This window comes from Lissotriton helveticus, chromosome 8, assembly GCF_964261635.1.
Source record: "Lissotriton helveticus chromosome 8, aLisHel1.1, whole genome shotgun sequence".
NCBI lineage: Eukaryota > Metazoa > Chordata > Amphibia > Caudata > Salamandridae > Lissotriton > Lissotriton helveticus.
Genome location: NC_136069.1, coordinates 1558917371 through 1558939410, shown reverse-complemented (window position 1 = coordinate 1558939410; position 22040 = coordinate 1558917371). Strand labels below are relative to the sequence as shown.

The following is a 22040-nucleotide window of genomic DNA, read 5'->3' as shown; positions in this document are numbered from 1 at the left end:
GGCGTAGAAAGCTTCCAGATTCAGTTTGGCTCCTGGTGATATTCAACAGGTGAGGAATTTGCAGGTAGATGGCAAATTCTGGTTACTGAAGGTAAGTAACTCTTCTTTTGGTAGAGTCGGACCTTGGAATATGTTTGTCATAGGGAGATGTAGTTTTACTGAGCAAGTAATTTGTTATAAACGTTTTAGCTGCATATAATTAGGTAAATTAGCTTTGGTATTGCTATTGGGTTAACCAGATCCGTTCAAGCTACCTATGCAAAAAATGTAAAGCCCTGGCACTGTTTTTTCCTTTTAACATAAAGCACAATTCTTTGCACGTAAGAATAGAGTATGCATTGTAAAAACCCCTTTATAGGTTAATACGAAATAAAAAATACCCACCTGCATAGGAGTGTTGGAATTTGCGATCATTTTCTAAAGCAATTGATGTTTTTGGTATTTATTTTAGTAGTATTTTCCCATTCTGTTTTTCTTTTCTTTTTGTTTTGGTTTGTACTGTTATTCCCCACCCCGCAGATCAGGTTGCAGCTGTGGGATACAGCGGGTCAGGAGCGTTTCCGTAGCCTCATTCCCAGTTACATCCGTGATTCCGCTGCGGCTGTAGTAGTTTACGATATCACAAGTAGGTATACCTCTACTGGGTTTGTTGACCTTGTTTTTTTTTCCTCCCCTTCCTTGCTATTATTTTGACTGACTTTGCTAGGTACGATTGCAATTATGGGACACAGCAGGCCAAGAGCGCTTCAGGAGCTTGATCCCTAGCTACATTCGTGACTCCACTGTCGCAGTTGTTGTTTATGATATCACAAGTGAGTGGAGGGACTTTTTGACTTTCTAATTCTTACCCATCAGTAGCTGCATGCGTAATCACTGCCACTTTTGCTTGTTCTTTCATAATTGATGGGGGGAGGGGGAGTAGCAGTTTAAATCTGTACAGCTTTGTGGGGTTTACACTTTTTGTTTTAAACTGTTAAATGATCATGTGTGCAGTACAAAGCTTGAACAAGAAGGGCGAGGAATGCCATCTCGTTGTAATTATGTGCGTTGTCTCTCCTCTTACTGCTTTACAAAGGCTCCAGTCTTTTTTCCTATCTTTTCCCTTAGTACTAAGCTCCCTCAGTATAATCTTGTCAAATCTGCTGTCCAGAAATAATGCTTTCTCTCTACTCAATGTTTCTTTGCTTGATTCCTAGTCTTGTTTTTCATTTAAATGCTGTATTTTTAAAAAGAACAGCGTGATTGTCTGAAATGCCAATCTTGGAGTGTTTTTGTGAAAATGTCTTGTTGCAAAGAACCTGTTAACCTATGGATTCTTCAAAATGTAGTCGTTTTCCTCTGTATTATTGTTGATTTTTCTAAGTTTGTGCAGACGAAATTTGAGATTCTTTTAAAGTTAAGGAGGCATTATTTTCGTTCTTATTCAATTACTAGGCCCTCAACACAACAAAGAAAAATAATAGTCATGGTTCCAAGTAATATAATTCTTCTGCGCTGGATTCTTTTCAGTGTTGTGCACAGGAGAGAAGCCGTTTCAGGCACTGTAGTGAGTAACAGGTGATGAAAGGTATCTGGAGGGCCAGATTTTCAGGGCTGTACTGGGAGCCAGGGCCAAAGTCAATAATTTAATGTCATGGAACTGCATGGGCCCTGCAAGAGTGTGATGAGTTCATTGGGCCCAGGAGGCGCAGGGCTAATTTGGGACAAAGTGAAAAGGTTGTAATGAAGGCAAAATAGAGACTAGAACAATTCTAAGGCAACAGAGCAAAGCAAAGTACAGTGGTTATCGATGTAGCATGGGCATGAAGGGGAAATGGAAGCCCAAAACTTAGACAAAAACAAATGGTAACCCTCCTGAAAAATCCACCTTCTATTCTTTACCGTCTACAACGAGGGAGGAACGGCACTAGGTAGGAAGTTATTTCTATTTGCAGTAGGTTGTACATCATACCACAGCCCCTCACAGGACATCAGAGTGTAGTGCTTGCACTTCTTATCTTGAGAGACCTGGGTGGCCATCTGTGGGTGTGGTCCTGCCTGCCTAATATTATACGGAAGTGGCTGAGTAAATAGGGAAATTGTCCACAACATACAGGTAAATTACTTGATTGAGGTGGAATTTGAGATGAGTAGTAACGTAACCTGACAGTAGTTCTCCCTAACAGACATGTAACAAAATAAAATTGTGTGAAAAAATGATGTATGAAAGTTCTCCTCCTGTACAGCTTTGAGATACAGTTGGCACTATAAAACTGTATTAATAAATAAGACCGAACAAGATAACATTTAATTGGTAGCCATGCCCCTGCAATTCTGTAGATACAGTGGACGTTTAAAACTGTAGGGCCAAATTATTTCAGGTTTTTTGATTTTGTTTTTAGAAGGTGAGATGTGAGGTTTGTGATTCCAAAGATAGGCAAGGATTTGTAGTCTGAATAGCTAATAGCTACAACTTCAATGTGCTTTATAAGTTAATGAACTGTCATAGTTCATATTGAATAAAGTTCTACTTGAACCTTCCTTTGTTCTTTTGCCCAAGTATCTTCTGAAAAGTAATATATATTCAGCAGTTATTCAGTTATTTCTGCATCCACAATTGTAGGTAAAGCATTGTCTGCCTGTTGAATGCTGAAAAGGCTCTTTGTTGCTATGGGGCTCTCTTTAACACAGCAGTATTGTGCTGCTTTAAAGTGCAGTTCTTGAGTAGTCCATAACTTGCGGTGCACTAAATATGTCCTGAGCCTTGGTTTTAGAAAACCTCTTGGAGAACCGAAGATCACCATGAAAAACAAAGCTGAAGCTGTTAAACATTTTTTGAATTTCGTGAGGTGACAGTACTAAACTCTGAAGCAGCTTAATTGGGCATTACCGTTGTGATACTTGTACCTACGAAAATGCCGAAGACTGCATTAGGAGACCTGTTTAGATCTGTCGTTACATCCCATTCAACTCCATAGTCCTTAAAGCAACTTCCTATCTACATAGCAGCTGAGTCTGCTATTCCCTACACACTGTTTATGCTACTTAAAATCTCTAATAAATTCACATCTAACCAGTACAAGCTCCCTACTCGGAAAGACTGAGTGTTTAGCTTACAAGCTTCTCTGTGCACAAGCCTCTTGTGGACCGTTCCAAAAACAAAATGACCTTAAAGCCTGCCCATTGCTTAACATTTGGTTTGCTTTGTCACTCCATGGCCTGCTTCTTATTCAGTAACTTGCCTTTGTCGTCTTGTTTCTCCCTCCCCCTTGTACTTCCATCGTTTTGGTTGGAAGACTTGTATTCTACCACTACTTGCATTCAGGGAACTACGTTTCTCTTTCAGCACTGTGCGAGTGCACATGTTTTCTAGCTCTCTCCCTAGTGTGCTGCTTCAACACCCCTCCCCCCCCCATCACTCCCTCCTTCCACCGCATGTTCAGTGTTGCTCCCTCATCCCTCACCCAGCTCCTGAATCCCTTATGGGCATTTAGATAGTTTGAGGTCTTGGCATCCAGGCTGATTTTCTGTTCATAAAACGCTTTAGCGCCATTAAAATAACATTTTTGTTTAGTTGATCAGCGATCAATATATCATCCGGCATCTGGGTCAGTAAATGAACCCAAAATAAATGTGACGTTATTCCCTAGGCACTTGCACAGTTCGGTATATATGTACATGCGTAGATTTATCACCATGTGCTCGCTAGTGAGTAATGCAGGCTCAGTCATTGTGCCTTTGTTCCTTTTTTAATGTTTTTATTTTTTTTGCCGATGTTACTCAACATCAGCAAAAAATGTTTTTTACTAGTGCTGCACAGCATCAGGAAATAGCATTGGTATAGGCAAAAGGTCAATAAGCTAAGACCTTTTGACTTCTTCTCCAGCAGACGTCTTCTAAGACAAAGGGGTTCGCTATTTATGTCAACGCCTTTGTGTCAATTTGGGAACACTCTTAATGATAGGCTTTACGTTTGTATTTGAATATGTAGGTATGTGAATGTATAAACAAACATTGTTAGTGAACCTGATATCTGTGGAATCACTTGACAAATCACAGGGGGTACCTCAGTTCTTTATTTGAACTGATGGTGCAGGTGAGACCCACCAGCACTAGTTTTTGGAACCAGTGCTTAAATGTAATCCTCAGACTTTGACCCAGAATGAGAGAGGCAGGAAAGGGAAAGTGGTGGAAAAACGGAGAAATGTACGTTGTTTTTAATTATTTCCTAACTTGATTAATGTTTAATTTGCAGTCGAAGCGGAGTGCTTTCCTTACATTTGAACCAAACCTACATGTGCAGTAGGGTTTGATGAGAATTTTCAATGCAATGGGAGATTTTTAGGTTGGAAACAGGATGACTTTTTGTTAAAACTGTAACACCATGTGTATTATGCATAGAACTTGGATTCAGTCTTGAGCTTAATCCTGTACCACGTCATCTGCATCTAATTTACATACCAGAGATTTCGTCTTGTTTATTTAAAGCAAAGTTAACATTTGTATTTCTTTGCTCCATATTGTGAGGTAAGCCCTGTTGTGGCCAGGACTGTTTCCATTCCTAAGCTCAGTCCCACACTGATCTCTCTTCGAGTATTCCAAATGGTCTAACCTTTTCGTCTTTCTCCGAGACTTGCTTGCAAATGTGGTGCTCCCTTGTGTAAATGAAAAATATTCTTCCCTTGTAGCACTGCCCCTCCCTGTGCATTTTTGTGCCTTGCACCTGAATTACAATTTACTGTGCTGCCTACAGTACCAGCCATGGTGTTTGGTTATTGCATATTCTTCTAGGCGTTTGATCCATGCCCAGTTCATTGGCCAGTGTATTTTCAGTGGCATGCACACCATTCTCCTATGAATTTTACTCCTTCAGCTTATCCCTTTTGTTTAAGACAGGATTTTGAGCTGCACCTTTTATTCATACATTTGCTCCCCAGGAAAGGATCTAGGATATGAGGATGTAATCTTAATTCACCTGTTTTAGTACTGAATAACTCACCACCTTCAACTGAGATTGAAGGAACCTCCTACATGTTATCACGTTGGAATCCTGAAACTCCTAGACAGCCTTCCCAGATATTGTTACTTTTCTTTTGTCAAGGCGAACCATTTGTACACATGCAGAGTGTTTTACCGCGTTTCCAGATATTTATTTTACCCTTATAAAATTTTAGTTTGGGATTTTCAAGCATCTGTCACCTCACACATTCCATAGGTTAATTTTTTTATTATTTTTTATTTTACAGAGTTTGATATAGTGCGACCTTGACCTGAATCTGGTATCGGAGCGCTTTACATAGAACCAGTTGCATTACATGAGGACACATACTTTTGTAAACTCTTGAGCATTCCTGACCATTCCTGAAAGTCCACCAATAAAAACACATAGCTTGCAGATGGATATTTTTGTCTTGTTTTTACAGTCATTAATTTATTTTTATGCTGCCATCACACACGCTTACTAAATGATGTCTCAGTAATAGTAATTTTATTACACAGTTAATTAAAACGGTTACAAAGAGTGTGAAATAAATAAGAGAAATAAGCTAAAAGAAAAAATAACTACAGTAGATGAGCCATACAATAAAATACATTTCAATTTTTTCTCAATCAGGATCATGTATAATTATATGATCTACCATAGAGTATAAATACAAGAGCTACCATAGGCAGTATACATTATAACTCAGAAGACCATTAATCTCCAACAGTTTACATAAGAATAACTTAACTAGGCAAAGGAACAGTGCTTATTAATTCTAATAGTTCAGAACAAAGAAGCTTTTTTTAAATGGTAGACCTCCAGCGGTATATCTCACATGCAGGCCTGTGTCCCTCACTACTTCCTCAGTCTCCAGACCAGCAACTGAGGGCAAATAAATTCCTAGTGGCTGAAAGTCCACAAATTACTAATTCTCATTGGGGTAACTTTGTGCTTAGCTTTACTGAATATGACATAGTAGTTTTCTAAGCACCACACTTTTAGTACTTCAACAGCAAACATCGAGAGTAGCTAGCACTTTTAAAATTCCTAGTAATCAGATGTAATGTATTCATTGGTCTTAATCTGGTCCTAAGGATCAATAGGGTATTTTATCTAAAGTCTCATCTGATGGTTAGTTTGACTTGCAGCAAATGAATTGCCCCAAATTATTAAGATATAATTTGTGCAAATGTAGCCTCATTGCGGTGAGTTTAAAACACATTAACCTGAGACATACACCTGCAACTTTCCTGAATGCTGCAAAAATTTCATGAATCGGACTGCAAGCTGGGGCGATTGAGGGGATTAACAGGCTGTAACTGCTTCCCTGCTTGATATTATATGAAGCTGCAAAAAACAAAAGAAAGAAAGAAAAAATCCACAGCCAGTAACGTCTATAAACCAGGAGGGGAGCACAAATGCAGATAATGGCCACTAAGGGCTGTGACGCAGCCCCAAAGAGAGCCTACAAACCCGATCAGTCGTACTAGTCATGCGGCCAAAATAATACACTTTAAGGGGAATTAGGTCACATCTTAACCGTAGAGTTTGAAGGGGAATTCCAAGCATTGTGTGATACTTACCGGACTGTATTGAAGTGGAGCAGCACCTATTAAAGCCTTATTTTGTGGCTTCAATATCCAAGTCATGATTTATGCAGATGAACAGTGGCTTTAAATCTCTTACTGAGATCAGGAGTAGAAGACGAGCCCCTCTATTTGAATGGCATTGTCTTTCTTCCATTGCATGGCAGCCAAGGCTATTTAGGATCATTCTTGTCAAAGTTAATTTGCCTAAATTAGGCCTGGCTGGCAAATTCCGTTCTGCTCGGGGAATTTGCGGAATTTGGGTAATATCGCGATCCGCGGAGAACGTGAAATTGCCCAAAATTCTGCGTTCCGCGAAATTTTTGCTTGTTCTCAAAATGCATGTTTGCAAGATATTTCCCCTCGAGCACGCAAACCGCGATTGCGAACAGTAAAAAAGCACCGCGAACAAGCAATTCCACGTGTTCGCGGAATTTCTGCTTGTTCGTGGAGATTTTTTACCGTTTCGCGGAGATTTGCATAACACAATTAGGCAAATTCCGCCCACCCCAGCCTAAATGTGGGCCTACGCAAGCACATCCGACATGGTGTCACTTCACGTTCTGATGTATCAGTTTTCTCTTGTGGCAGATGTCTTTGTGTGAACTGGTATGCGTTATTGCTCTATCAATGTTGAATGTGCCTCATTTAAGCTGATTTCACCTAGTCCTAACAATTAGGTAACCTAGGATACAAGTCTTGTCTTGATACCATTTCAACAGAAGGAAGCTGTTTCTCTTCTTATCGGAATTATTTATTGTGTTTTAAAGTATATTAAAGAATCTGTCGATGTCCTTACATTCTTTAACGAACCCCTTAGGACAGGGGCTTGGACGTTTTATTTAATTGTATAAATAGCCCACGCTCTTCTATTCTCTAATGAAGGAATGTTCTCAATGTTCAATTCTAAAACAGGTCTTGACTGTTGAGTCCCTGCATGGACAAATGCTACTTCATTTGGAAGTTTCTTTGTCAAGTAATTGTACAGGCCCTCGTTCTCTGAACAGGGCAGTTTGTGCCTTACTCTGTGCCTAACAATTATCACCTTGCAGTCATTTTACTTTGCTGCACCATGACAACCTTTCATTCGATAGCCCAAGACTTTTTGCATTCATACGTTTACAGCAAGCTGATTATATCCCAAGTCCTGTTCATAAAACTTTAGTTCTGCATTTACCCGTGCTGAAGCTTCACCTTTGTTTTTACTTGATGATAAGATTCACGCAAATCGTTTTTGGCAGTAAACATATATGTACTGAATAAGATTGTATATAGTAGAAGCACTGTAGCACCCGTGCTAGGGTCCCATTTTCACATGGCATTTGCTTCCCCTGTCTTGCACTTTGTAGCACTTTAAATCGGTTCTTCTCTTGCGAAATTGAAAGATATTTTACTGTTGCAGAAGGGAATCAGTGAGTCGTGGTCCTTGACCTGTACACAGTGGAGGGTGGATAACCACAGATCTCTATCTTTCCATGCTAGAGGGAGTTGCAGTTGTAGTAAATTCTATTGCACTCTTTAGTACTAACACTGTTCACACTTAGCCTCCCAGAGATTCTGACACAGGTGATAGATAACTTCAGTCATGAGTTAAATCCCCACTGTGTGCCATGTTGTCCCTTCATTTAGTGATCACCAGTTCTGTTAAGTGGCGAGGCTGGCCATTCAGCTCCCTTCTGCAGTTGGACTACATCAGTACTAGAAAGGGCCTGTCTATTGCATATGATTCCCGAGTAGAAACGTTGCATGTTGAGTGGGACACCTCTGCAATAACTGCTGTGCTGCCTTCTTTTGTCATGCACATATTATATCTATTCTGATATTCACAAAAGCATTTTGGCATCAGCCACAGCAGAGAAGAAAAAACCACGACTAAAAACCAGCACAACAGTAAAAGATCTCACAACGTCTTTAAATTTTCTGGGCGGCGAGAAACTGATCATTTCTGTCTGTGATAGAGCCCAGTGATAAGCGCATACTACCGCCTTAAATGCAGCAAAGTTTTAGATAGCAAAATGCCCTATGGTAACCTTGAAAACCCTGCGGCTGAAAGATCCTGCTGCGTTCACTTTCTTTTTTACTCTGGGTCTCCTTTATGTAGAAGAGCGGCACTTGAGCGTAGGGTCCTCACCTTAGGGTAGGTAACCTTCTCAGAGAGATTAAGGCCCATTTTATGATAAGCCCTGTGGAAATGGCGAGCTACTTTGAACATAATCTGCTTGTTTACTGGTGACAACCAGCTGAGATGGTATATGAGATTTCATACATTTTTACTTCCCCACTTGTGGAGCTGCTGGGCCACGCCCAAGTAGATAGTGCAACAGTAGCCCAGATGAGCGTGGACGCAAACTCCCACTTCTTGACTACACTTCTCTACATGAAGGAAAGAATACACCTCTTTTTTTCCTTTTTTTTGTTTTTATTGCAATTTTTAATGTTTTTATTACAATTTGAATCACATAAAACACTAACAAAAAATACATACAAATTAAAATAACCGATCACATAGACCATAATCAATTGTGGAACACAAAAAGTCGATACATGGTATAGCGGCAGGCGAGGGGAGGAGGAAAAAATCTCAGATGGCACCATGGCAAGGGAATTTAGTTACACAAAGGGCATTATACAATACGGAGCATTATAGACACATTCATAAATCACATGGCAGTGTCAAATTATCAGCAAGAATATATCAGGGCTTTAGACAGTAAATAATTACAGCAATACTGCTTTAACCAACTGGCACGTCTTCAGAGGCTTGCTGAGCCAGGCGATATTGGGCATACATCATCAACGGAAAACCAAAGCACACTTAAAAATACAACTGGTAGTTTCAGAAGTTACTCAAACATAACACATCAATAAATCAATCAGTTTTACTCTTCTTCTTTTTTTCTTTAATAGATCTTCAGGTTTTCAATAAGTGAACAGTTCCCAAGCCAACACTTGTTTCGTCGCCTCAGTATGCTTTTACATGCGAATTGTTCACGGCTAGGTAGAGAATAATGTGAGGTTTTAAATTACTCATTATTCACAAACATTTGTTAAATTCAAAACAAATGTGCACCCAGGGGAAATTCCAAAGGACGCAATACTAATCAGATGTTAGCACCTTGAAAACTTTTGTTCATGCATATCGTGCAAATAGTGACATTTAAAAAAAATTGAGTCTACACATATATATTCATGATGATTGTACACGTACATTTGTTGTCCATTACAGGTGAGCAGTGTACGTGACAATGATTGGTTATGGGATGGGAATTATACTCTATATGATTGTAGCGCCAGTCTCCTTGTACAAAGCCAGAGTACGTCACCCAGTGACCAAACTTAAAAAATCATTAAACACCACCTAATTTTCATATACTGTGATATCTATATTACTCTGTGTGACCGATATCATAAGTATGAGGCCCACTAACCTGAACAGATTCACTCTATTGAATTCTGTGAGGGGAGCACAAGAAGAAAAACAAGTGTGTATATTACACTCCGAACTAATCTTTGTATCATTCAGACTTGTAAACTAGCTGCTGCGCAGTAAAAGCCTTCCACATTCCCATATTAATATATACCTTAAGTGTGGCGATAATTCCAAGCCACACTACACCTGTGGCATGAGGGCAAATCCTGTTAAGGACTGCTCGGCTGGTTCCCGCCCCCAAAAATTATATTCAATTTAGTAGTAGCAATCTAAGTATCCCGTTCTCTTTGAAAGGGAAAAACACAGAAACATAGACGGCCTGGTTTTAGCCTGTTGCAGTGTTGGTGGTCCACAATCCGCTCACCAAGACAATTTTAAACCCCACACCTCCACGCTCTACTACGGAAATACTAGGAAAGTCATTTCCTCGTCCTCATCTGTAGTTTCTAGATGAGAGCTGCTGATACGCGACCTCTCCTCCTCACGCTGGACTCCAAATGCGAGTGCCGGCATGTATCTGAATGTCCCGCTATGTTTGATCTTTACATCGGTATTGAGAAAATACCTAGTCCTTCCTATCTTGTACACGCGCATGGGGTCCTTTCATATTGTGTTGATTGGAACGAAACTCCCATACGGCTTATCACTGCCAAAAGGTGCTCTACATTTCGTATAAGTGGATCAGAATTCTGGCCCCATTAATGCCTTGAGATTTTTGTCCTTCAGACCAAGTTTGAAGTGGATTTTGTTAATCTTGAGTGAATAAAAAACTCAGTTTGGTACAGAGAGCCTGGGAACTTCGACGGCAAACTAGGAGGGTGATAAAAATATACTATTGATTTTAAATGGGCCCCCGGGTCCATTAGATGTAATTTGTAATTGTTCCATTATGAAGACGTTTTCGCGGTCTTCAAGGTGACCTTACTTGGTCTTCAAGATATATTTTTTATTAGTCTTCAATATCTTTTATGGATATTGGTTCCTGTGGACCTTTACTAAGCCTGGTTTGTCTTACACTTCTTCTTGAAACAATTTATGTTGGATGCTGATTATGCTACTATGTCCTTGAAGCAAAGATAATAGCCATCGCTGTGCTCCTTTAACTCCAGAGATGTCCTGACTAGCTAGAAATTCTGTTCTGTGATAGTTGGCATTAAGATTGAAATTGTTGAACCCTGGAGACTTGTTGGTTAGGATTGCTCGTCATCGGGGTTTTATATTCAGATTTGTTAGGCATTTTGTATTTGCCCATTGTTCTGAAGTATTAACCGGTCATAAATGATTTTGTATATCAGTGGCAAATCAATTTTCGGTATGTAATGTGTAGGCATTAAATTGTCGGTTTTATGCAGGATTTACTAGACATTTCCTCCATTTTAGCACAAAAAGAGAATTGATCGAATCCAATGATTAAAAAGACATCTTTTCCACCAAAGAAATATATATATATATATATATATATATATATATCACTTAAAACCTAGCATGTATCAAAGTAGAAGCAAGACATACACATGAAAGATTTTTTGTTTCTCCTGTAAGCAGGACTGACCACTCTGGGACCCTTGAACCTAGCATCTTGGATTACCGGCATCGCTACTGGACTGATTGCGTTATCATGTAGTTTGCCAGACATGATATTCAGAGTTCAGGCCAAACTATGGTTTGATGCTGGCTTATAGGAAATAAGAATAGCTATTTAAATTTGTTTTTATAAGCACCGCTAGTTATTGAAATCCAGCAATTGATGACCCACACTGAATTCTTAGCAGATGTTATAGGAAAAATCTGTTTCCCATGGCCAAGTAGCACCCGTCCAAGCTCATTCAGAAAAGAATGTTGTTGGTTCAGGGATGATATCCACGATGAAATGTAAGGGTAGCATTTGTGAAATGTGGATGTGCACACGATCGCCATTTGACTGAACTGAGTTTCAAATGTGCTCTTCTACCTGCAAAATGGCCTTCAAAATGCCATGCTTGAGTCATGGAAGATGGATTACATCAAAAACTGCTTTCAGTGCTTAAAGAGTTAGTGGTGTCAAACTAAATGTTCTACAGCAAAAGGTTCCCTCTGGCAAAGAGTGCAGCCATCTCACTCTTTGGCACAGCCGGTTATGAGAATATGCGGGCCAACCTTCTTTCTGTGAATTCACTTCCATCCACGGTGTTGAAGATCCATCCTTTTTGTAAACCGTCTTTAAACGTCTGTAATTTCTGCCACCTCGTTATTATCCATATCCATATCCCTCTTCTCATATCACCAACTTCCATTGTGCCCATATCTACAGATGAAGCGGACTAAAAATAGAGTAATCTTTGCTTTTGAAAATAAAGCACCACCAGCCACCAAATGTTTTAAAACACATCTCCTGCTCACCTAGCATTGCAAATATACTTGAAAATGTGGAGTCCAGTAACTTAATCAGTTACTTCCTGCCAGATGTCAGTCTGACAAACCACACACATTTTACTAAACATCAGGGAAGAGATGCTTACTCACTGGTCTCTATGTTGAATCTCCACAGCCCTTGATACCACAAAGTGCGATTTGACTTTCTTGCAATATTTGTAGGAGAAACTGCCATAGCTTGGCCTATATCATTCAAGAGTAACAATAACCACCAACTTAGATCTTGCTGTCTAGAACCAACAGCTCAAGTGTAGCAATGATTGAGGATCATCTCCTGCATTAACAGTAATATCCTTTTGGTTCTGATTGCCAGTGTCCTTGAATGACACAATATAGTCTGCCCACATATTTATGGAGAAGACACTTAGTTCGTCTCAAATTTTAGGAGGATTCTGGGTTTTAGTCAGTTGTTTACTGCTATAAAGAAGTTAACAGTTGGATGCAGTTAAACTAGCTGTTAATGTGCAGTCAACTGCTAACCCTCTTCTGGGCCCAGTGACACCCCCATTTCCCCACTCCCTTAACCTCTCCCGGTTTACTCATCTAAATTGCTGTTCATTCCTCAACTAAGGGCTTCTAGTCATGGCTTTCGATTGGACAGCTGCTTCTTGAAATAAAGTTTCTAAGAACGTGGGTAACCATCAACGCATGCTCTTGGTAGTACTCCTCTTGTTCGCCTCCCTCTCGAAATTACCTTGATCTTTGGAGTGGTAACATCTCGTCTTTCCTATAATGGTATATATACTCTATTTCCTGAATAAGACCGTAGTCGAGCTCCAAATAAGTTCCCATTATGCCTTGCATCGGATTTATGTCTAAGGAGCAATGACCATATTATAGTCACCCTGAAGACCCTTCATTAGCTAATGACCTATTAGACACTAGAACATGGTTGGGCATTAATATCCTTAATGGCAATGGCCCGGGCTAACTAATTATGTCTTTGGATTTCCAAAATGAGTCCTTCTCCATTAACTTAAAAACAATCTGCTTGCACAGGTGGAACACCATGTTATGCCCCCCTCCCCCAATTCACATCTGCTGCCAAGGAGTTTCACACCTCCTAGTAGCCCACTCTGAACCGGCAGGTCAGACTCCCCACTCATACCAGGTACACAGCAGGTGCAAGGATTTACTGGGCCTAGCCCACAACAATAAATTGTCGGTTCCCTAACACAAAAGAGGTACCCTAAGGAATCTGCTGCAAAACCACGTCTCCATTTTACACATGGGCTAAAAACACAAATTTAAGAGACTGTCCACACTCCTGGTCTTAACCTGGAGTGTAGATTCCTTTGAAATGGAATCTGCTTTTTATATGGCTTTGTGTTTAGGGAGGCTAGGAAGCGCATAGCACAAGGAATCACTGCATATTCTACTAAAAATGTCTACTCACCATCTACAGCAATCTCACATTCACAGGCTTTAAGAGAAGAGACCTACGTACAACACCGTTGTTCAGATTGTATAGTTACAGGTAAGCAGCTTGTTTTTATACTGACCAGCATCAAGATGTGCTTGTGGTGAGTGTCCAAAATGTAAAAATTACCTCTGCAATGACTATGAATTCCTTCTGGCACAAAGGGTCATCTTGCGTCCTTCAAATGTAACCGTATCTGTCAGTAATAGCATGGGTCCTAAGTAAGCATGGGCGGATTTTGCGAATTGGCAATCCGCGAAATTGCGTATTTACGGATTCGCAATCCGCGAACTCTCGCGAATTTTGCGGATTCCTTTTTTTTTTTTGTGTGTTCGCAAGTGTTTCTGCCATTTCGCGAGGGTTTTTTACCAGTTCGCAAACGCGAACTTACTTGTCGGGTAGCAACAGTCGCGACCATGTTTCTACGTCTGGTTCACCACTGCCACCCTCTGTTTCACCACTGCCACCCTCTGTTTCACCACTGCCACCCTCTGTTTCACCACTGCCACCCTCTGTTTCACCACTGCCACCCTCTGTTTCACCACTGCCACCCTCTGTTTCACCACTGCCACCCTCTGGCTCACCACTGCCACCCTCTGGCTCACCACTGCCACCCTCTGGCTCACCACTGCCACCCTCTGGCTCACCACTGCCACCCTCTGGCTCACCCATGCCACCCTCTGGCTCACCCATGCCACCCTCGGGCTCACCCATGCCACCCTCGGGCTCACCCATGCCACCCTCGGGCTCACCCATGCCACCCTCGGGCTCACCCATGCCACCCTCTGGCTCACCCATGCCACCCTCTGGCTCACCCATGCCACCCTCTGGCTCATCACTGTAGATTATGGGGGGAAAAGCACACCTGCCCTGCCTCAACTGACATGAATGAATTAGGGGCTGATTAATGTGTCACTGAATTTGAACTTCCAGGCTGGCAGGTGCTTCCTTATCTGTAATTGCTTTCTGTTGCAGTGTAATTTTTTTAACAGGACCTTTGTTGTATACTTGTAGCTATTCTCTGAGCCTGCTGTGAGGGTCAGAGCAGGGTCATAGAATAGTTGCAAGTAGGCAACTTAACTCTGAAGGGGCCCCTCAGGAAGCACTACAGGGAATGGTTACTAATGATAAGATTGAACTTTTGCACCTGCTGAGTGCTTTCAGTTTTGCAAAAATCCAAATATCCAGCAGAGCATCCACAAAAAGTAATCCTTCCAGGTCAAGATCCAAATCAAAGTGACCAGCACATGAAGAAAGCACTGGGAGGAGCCTGCTGGACAGGAACAGGAAGTTGGAGACTGTGGGGCACTTCCTCCCCCCCCCCCCACCCCCCCAAAATGGACTCCTTGCAAAAAAGAAAGTGCAGGCAAATGTCAACCTGAGGAGTTATTCTGATAAAAATCATAATTTTCAAAGGTTTATGCTGCCTGCTGGTGGATTTCTTGTGCGAAATTGCAAATTTTGCAATCTCGCAATTGCGAGATTGTCGCTGCCCGCAGCATCTACGTGTTCGCAAGTGTTTACTCCCGCGAAATTGTATAGTATTCTAGTTGGCAAGTGCGACCAAGCAAAAAATCCGCTTCGCACGGATTTACGAATTTTCGGCAAGTTTGCGGATTGCGAATTTGCCGAAAATCCGCGAGCAGAACGGATTTTACGCCCATGCTTAGTCCTAAGGACCTCACTCGCTGCAATCTGTGGAGTGATCTTGATCAGACCTTTTATTTACAAGAAAATTACATACTGCATTTTGTTTCAAATGTATTAAATGAGAACTTGTTCTAACACACAATCTCCTTGAATTCCTAAAAAGTCTTTTGAGGAAATAATAGCCATTTTGTCAGGAGTCCAAGGAGTTTCTTCACATAGCCTCTACCACAATTTAGCCACTCAGATTCATTTTTAAAACTCAATTTTTCAGTTTGTAAAACTCTGGAATTGGCATTTTAGGTATAACTGATTTTCATTGAAATGTGTTAAAAAGTGCACAGTGGGCAAGTCAGCAGTGTCCCAAATGATGGATGGAAAGAAAAAAAAATCCTTAAGAAATTGATATGCTCCAACCATCAAATGACATCTATGGTAAATTCAGGTGGATGAAAACTGGGCCGTAGATGGAAGGCAGCAGCACAACTGAGCACAAGGAAGAATGGTTGGTATGAGTAAATGGACAGGAAGGCGGGGGCTCACTGAAGTCAAGGAGGGAGATAAAGAAAAAACATAAATTGGAGTAGTGTGCTTCATATTGAATTCCCACTGCCCCCACCATCCACATCCCAAATTAAGTGGCTGCCAAGAGAGTTTGACTAGCGCACCCAATAGTGACCAAAACAGCTTCATGTCTCTTTAGCACCAGTATCTGCAGATTGAGTCGAATTGTCACTGCGTGCACTACACAAGATTGTGAATTGTCACTATATATTCACTACACAAGATCGTTCCCAATACGATTTGGGCTATCTCTACACCTGTAAATACATAGGAATTGTTGCCATCTTAAACTCCAAGTTTTGCAGGGCTCATAGAGAAACTGTAGACCCCAGTCAACAAGCTCTTTATCCATTGCTTGCATCTTCTTTCTATGTTGTGTAAGCACAGTAAAGTTGTGGAAAAGGACCTGCTTACATGGAGAAAGTTTAATAGAGGCTGCCGCCTTCAGAATAGGGTCTTGAAATTCAAGGTCTGAGAAGTATCATCATAGTCAACAGTCTCCATCCTGTGAAGATGTTGAGAATCCACCGGAAGGTCTAAGCTTTTTTCGAACCACAACATTAGTTGCTCACAGAGCATATAGTTTGAAGTCAAGGAAAAGGTTTCATGTATATAAGTAGGCCCAAAACCATGCAATAAAGACCCTTTAGTTGCAATCTTAGAGTACCATGGTATGGATTTGCAAAAAAAGCTTTGTCTTCCAGTAATGTAAGGTCTGTATCGAAGTTAAACCTTGTATATAGGATTAATTAATGCAACACCTTTAATAATAAGGCAAGCACTCTAAGGAAATGCTGTAAACTCAGATGTATTAATGACAGTCCAGTAAACAGAGTACACGTTTGCAAAATGTAAACATGTGATACTATTTATAATGCTCCCTGATTATATGCACAATCTAGAAAGCAAGTCCAGAGATTGTTTGCATGGTAAATGTACAGAATAATGAGAATTGAAAAAAAAAGTTTTGCTAAACTATTTGCAGCTTTAAATACCATTTCTCTGAGACATCTACCAAACTATGGATTGCTGGCTCCGTTGCTAAATTCCATCATCACTCTTTACTCCTAAACGTAGGTGCGGATACGAATAATGTCCAACTGGGGCACTACAGAAAAAATTCAAGCCTCAAGGTGTGGGGGGGGGGGGTAATAGACAAGGCTGTATTATGGCCCCTCTACTCTTTAACCTGTACCACACTGATATTAACAATCCTGTAGCAAGAGTGTTTCCACAGAGAATGGCAGAAATAAAAATTCAACAATTTCAATCTGCTGATGACGCCATCATCTTTGACCACATACACTTGGTTTGCAGCGTTCCCTGACTGCACTGGAGGTCTACAGTAAGGCGAAAAACATACAAGTTAACAGCATCAAAAGTAAGATCGAAAAACATACAAATCAACAGCATCAAAAGTAAGATCTTAATAAGAAGCTGGAAACACCACAATAAAGAGGCTTGGTACTTGTAAAAAAATGTAGCTTGAGAGAGTAAGCACAATCAAATATCTAGGGTTTGCTGTAATGAACCAGGCAGTTCCTCTGATAATCTTAGCTCCCAGAAACACGCCTGTTCAGCATTGATGTCTACGTTTTGCAAGTTATTACAAAAAATGAGAAGATCTAATCTTTTGGCGGGTTGTACAGTCATTAATAGCAAGGGTTTTTTTTTTGCTTTCCAAAAACCTTTATTGAAGGCATGTATTTTTTAACACGGCATGATGCCTACAACCTCTTACAGGCCGGCAGCGTAAGAATCAAACCAAAGAAAGCAGTATCGTCAGCGAAGAAATACATAGCAAGCCACCAACAATCACTCCAGCAACTGGTAGTCCAAGTTGAGTTGCAGTGGCGGCTTACAGTAAACCAGCAAGTGATGCAAACATCTCGTGAATTGCTGACAGGCTAGACGGGTTCGTGAAGGGCTGCCCGAGGTGACAGAACAATTACCTGCTGTTTGGGACGCACTCGTGCCTGGCCGTTTCAATCTGCTGGTTCCTCCCTGCCGGGACGCGAGGAGCAACAGCGCCGCAGGTAGAAGGAACTAGCCTTCCCAGGGGGCACCGCTATCGCGCACAGGAGCGCGTCATCATCTAGCGCCAGGCGGCGCTACAAAGCGGGACTCCGCCCGCAACGCGGGACGCGAGCGGGACGCCGGGCGAAGCCCGGGCAAAGGGCGGGCCGTCTGAGGCCGTCCGAGGTTGGTCAAGGTTGGGTTGGGCCTGGTCTCTTGGTTCGCTGCTCTGGAGTTGACGCTTCTGCGCATCGACATCCGCCGTGCAGACTGCTACGTAAGTTATATTGACTTTGGCTGTATATAAAGTATATGATGCCTCCAAAAAAGTTAACCACTTCTAGTAACTCTATTGAGAACTATTTGGTGCAAGTTGTTGAAAAAATTAACATCGGCAGAAGAGCCTCTTTGGGAATAGACTCACCTGCTCAATCTCCCTTCATTGACATCGAGGCTGATGATCCCTTTGGCCTTCTAATCAACAATAGCACTAATAGTGCTACACCTGACTTGTTTCCAGACACTATCACTATACAGCCCAGTGGTATTGTTGCTGGAGCTGAAGACCTTAGCGTCAATGAGGTATTGGCTGATACAATTATTAGTCATGATCATTCTACCTCCCCTCCAGCACCCGTCCTGGGTAAACGGGAATGTCTCAGGTCAGCTAAGAATAAAGTAGTAAACCTCCCGAGGAAACACTCTGAGGATGAGGAGCTTGACCTGACTAATGAAGCGTACGTTACACTTTCGAATGCCCAATTTAATAAACTACTGGCTCTAATGGACACAAAAATTAAAGGTGTGGTCAAACCCCTGGTTAGCAAAATAGATAAGTTAACTTCTGAGGTTAACCGACTGGAAGGTCTATTACAAAAATCCATGGGTGAGATAGGGAAACTTCCGGAAAATGTCTCTGCAAAGATAGAGGAATTCGTAAACAAATCAGTAACTACAGCTGTTAGTGGTCTCATCCCCGCCCCTGTATTAAACCCCCTAATGGCAAGTAATAACACTCTATCAGGTGATTCCCATACTACCTCGATCCCTGCTCCTGCTGTTGAAGACCCATTTATTGAAAAGGGGACTTTCGAGCTTGTGGTTAAAGCTTCCCCACTGGTACTTATCCTTGCCAACGCTCCTCCCTTGGCTCAAGGAGAGCGGGAAACTACATCTTCTCTAAGAAATAAATCTTTATCATGGTTAACCACCAACATGGTAATTACTCCTTGGGGAAAGCAGCAACTTTCTGAAGAGCTCGTCAAAGTGAGAAGGGTACAGTGGATCGGGGACAGGGTGAAAAAGTTCAACGGGGAGTGTGTCGTTCTCCACTTCTCCGACCCCGGGGTCTTGCCTAACATCCTACCAAACATCTTACCACCACAAAGGCGAACAACTTCAATTGTTCCATTGACTTTGGACTTCTTTTATCCTAGAAAGGGAAGCGGACCAAACTCAAGTATTTTAAGAACCAAATGGAACATTGTGACTAAGAGGGGGAGGAAGGATGTTGCTTCAGTGGACTGGGGTCTGGGGATGGAAAATCGTTTTTCTGCATTGTCTAACTTAAGCGATTGCGATTGACAACCATTTACCTGTAATATTGTTGCCGTGCCACTTTGTGCTAAAAGTACATCTGATTTAGCCTGTAATTTTACAACAACTAGCCCTCTGGGGCTTCTGACTGTTGATTTACCTGGGTTACGCATACTACAAACCCCGGTATTCTTATGACATCTATCTCAGGGAATCTTTTGTCATGGAATGTGGCTGGAATATCTTCCAAAATGGACAGCGCTGATTGGTTTGAATTTATTTATAAGTATGACCTCTGCATTTTTCAAGAGACTTGGGCATGTGAGCCTACTTTTGCATTGGGGTATGTAAACTTTTATGTTCCTGCTATTAAAGGCCCTAAAGGGCGGCCGATGGGGGGCCTTACTATATGGGTTAGGCAGTCTTTAAAAATTGCTGTAAAATGTGTGGAACTTGACCAAAAAGATATCCAGCTTATCAGATTGACCAGTGATTTACCCCTCTCCATGGATATATATAATATCTATGCTAGAGGTGGTAGCAAAGGTAGATCCGAGGTTCTAATGTGCCTTTTTACACTTCTTGAGACCCAATCTGCAGGAAAAAATATTTTAATTGCAGGTGATTTGAATCGGACATTCGAACCTCTTATCACTGGTGATTCTCCTCTGGGATCGGAGGAAGACAAGCTTTGGGACATTCCCACACTAGAGTCCCCCCCGATAACTCGGTGGACGGCCGATATCCTAGGTCTAAACGCCATGTGCTTGGAGCATGGGTTACGAGCCCTGAACGGCCGAACCCAATCAGACCGTGTTCCCGCCATGACGTTTAATAACGGGCGAAGCAAAAGTCGTATTGACTATGTCATTTGTAGTACATCGATATGGCCATCTCTCAGTGACATGGTAGTTACAGCCAGGATAGAAAGTGACCACGACCCGCTATGCGTCTCGCATAATTGGTGGACATCTAAAGTAATCACTCCTAACCCTTGTGACTTGCTTGTGCCACCAACGATCATGCAATCCAATAATATGCGAAGGTTAAGATGGTCTGGTGTTAAGACGGACCAGCAGGCCCTGGAAAAGATAGGAGCAGCGGCAGACAAGGCCATTCTGGCATTGGAAAATATTACTGCTTTTGAACAAGGACAAGAAGATGTTAATAAAGTTCATACGACTCTCTTTGATGAAGTCAAAAACTTTTTCTTAAAACCCGCACGAAACAGGGCTTGTCCATTTAAACCAGCAAAGTGGTATAACCAAGATTGCAGGGCAGCAAGATTTAAACTAGGAGCTGCAATCAAAAACAACAATCTGAGTGTCATTCGGTCTGCCAGGAAGCACTACAAAAACTGTATCGCCAGGGCAAAAAGAGACTGGGACGAAGACCACTGGCAGAAACTGAGATGTGCTAGGGAAAGTAAAAATTCTAGACAATTTTGGCATATTGTCAAATGGGGCCATGATAGATCTCCAGAGCCTCCCAACAACAATGTCCCTCATGATGCCTGGGTTAAGTTCTTCAGCGAGCAGTACTCTTCCAGAGATCAGCCTGGTAGCAATTCCAACCTTACATATCTGTTTGCAGATGAAGATATTTTTATGCTAAGTGAAATCCTGATTGCCCTGAAATCTGTTCATAGGGGCAGAGCCCCGGGTAATGACGGAGTCCCGGCGGATGTCTTCTTAGATGACACCGATAGGTGGAGTAAATACATCTGCCTTTTATTAAACCATATAGCCAGGGGGGCTGAAATCCCGGTATCCTGGCGGGGTGCAGTCATTATACCGGTATATAAAAAGGGGGATCGTGCCCAACCCTGTAATTATCGCCCAATCAGCTTAATAGACACGGTCCAAAAAGTGGTAGGACGTGTACTCATTAATAATCTGCTTGACTGGGCTGAGGAGCAGAACGTCCTATCCCCTTTTCAGGCTGGTTTTCGCAGAGCAACTAGCACTGTAGACCAGGTCTTCCGCTTCCAACTGATTCAATGGCGGACAGTGGTCCTGGGCGGATGCAGTCTCTATGCAGCTTTCGTTGACCTACGGGCTGCATTCGACCTGGTGCCGAGGGCAAAGTTGTGGGAGGTGTTGGCAGCCCTGGGGGTCCCGATGATTATTTTAACCTTGATCATGAGACTTCATGAGGGCACCTATGCTAAGATCCAATGGGGTGGCTACGGTAACGAAACCATTGACTTCCCTGTCGAGCGTGGGGTTCGGCAGGGTTGTTCAATGGCACCAACATTGTTTACTCTTTTTATAAATGGAATTGTCCCCCTCATGCAAGCTGAGCCCGTAGATGCTCCCTCACTTGCTGGTGCAAAAGTTCCTATTTTAATGTTTGCAGACGACACCTTAATTTTATCAAAATCCCCAAGTGGTCTGCAAAAGGCATTGGTAATTTTTGACAAATTTTGTTGTGATCATGGTTTGGAGGTAAATGCAGCAAAAACAA

The 22040-nt window shown here is 41.8% G+C and overlaps 1 protein-coding gene across 2 annotated transcripts in view; it reads left to right on the top strand.

Moving 5' to 3' along the window:
- RAB6A (RAB6A, member RAS oncogene family) overlaps positions 1-22040 on the top strand; it is a 369438-nt gene that overhangs the window by 294739 nt on the left and 52659 nt on the right. The window contains exon 4 of one of the 2 annotated variants that reach the window (XM_078658559.1): positions 707-812. In XM_078658559.1, the coding sequence (XP_078514685.1) occupies positions 707-812 (106 nt within the window). Of the gene's footprint in view, positions 1-519; positions 626-706; positions 813-22040 lie in introns of both variants that reach the window. The other variant, XM_078658560.1, reaches the window with a different exon arrangement.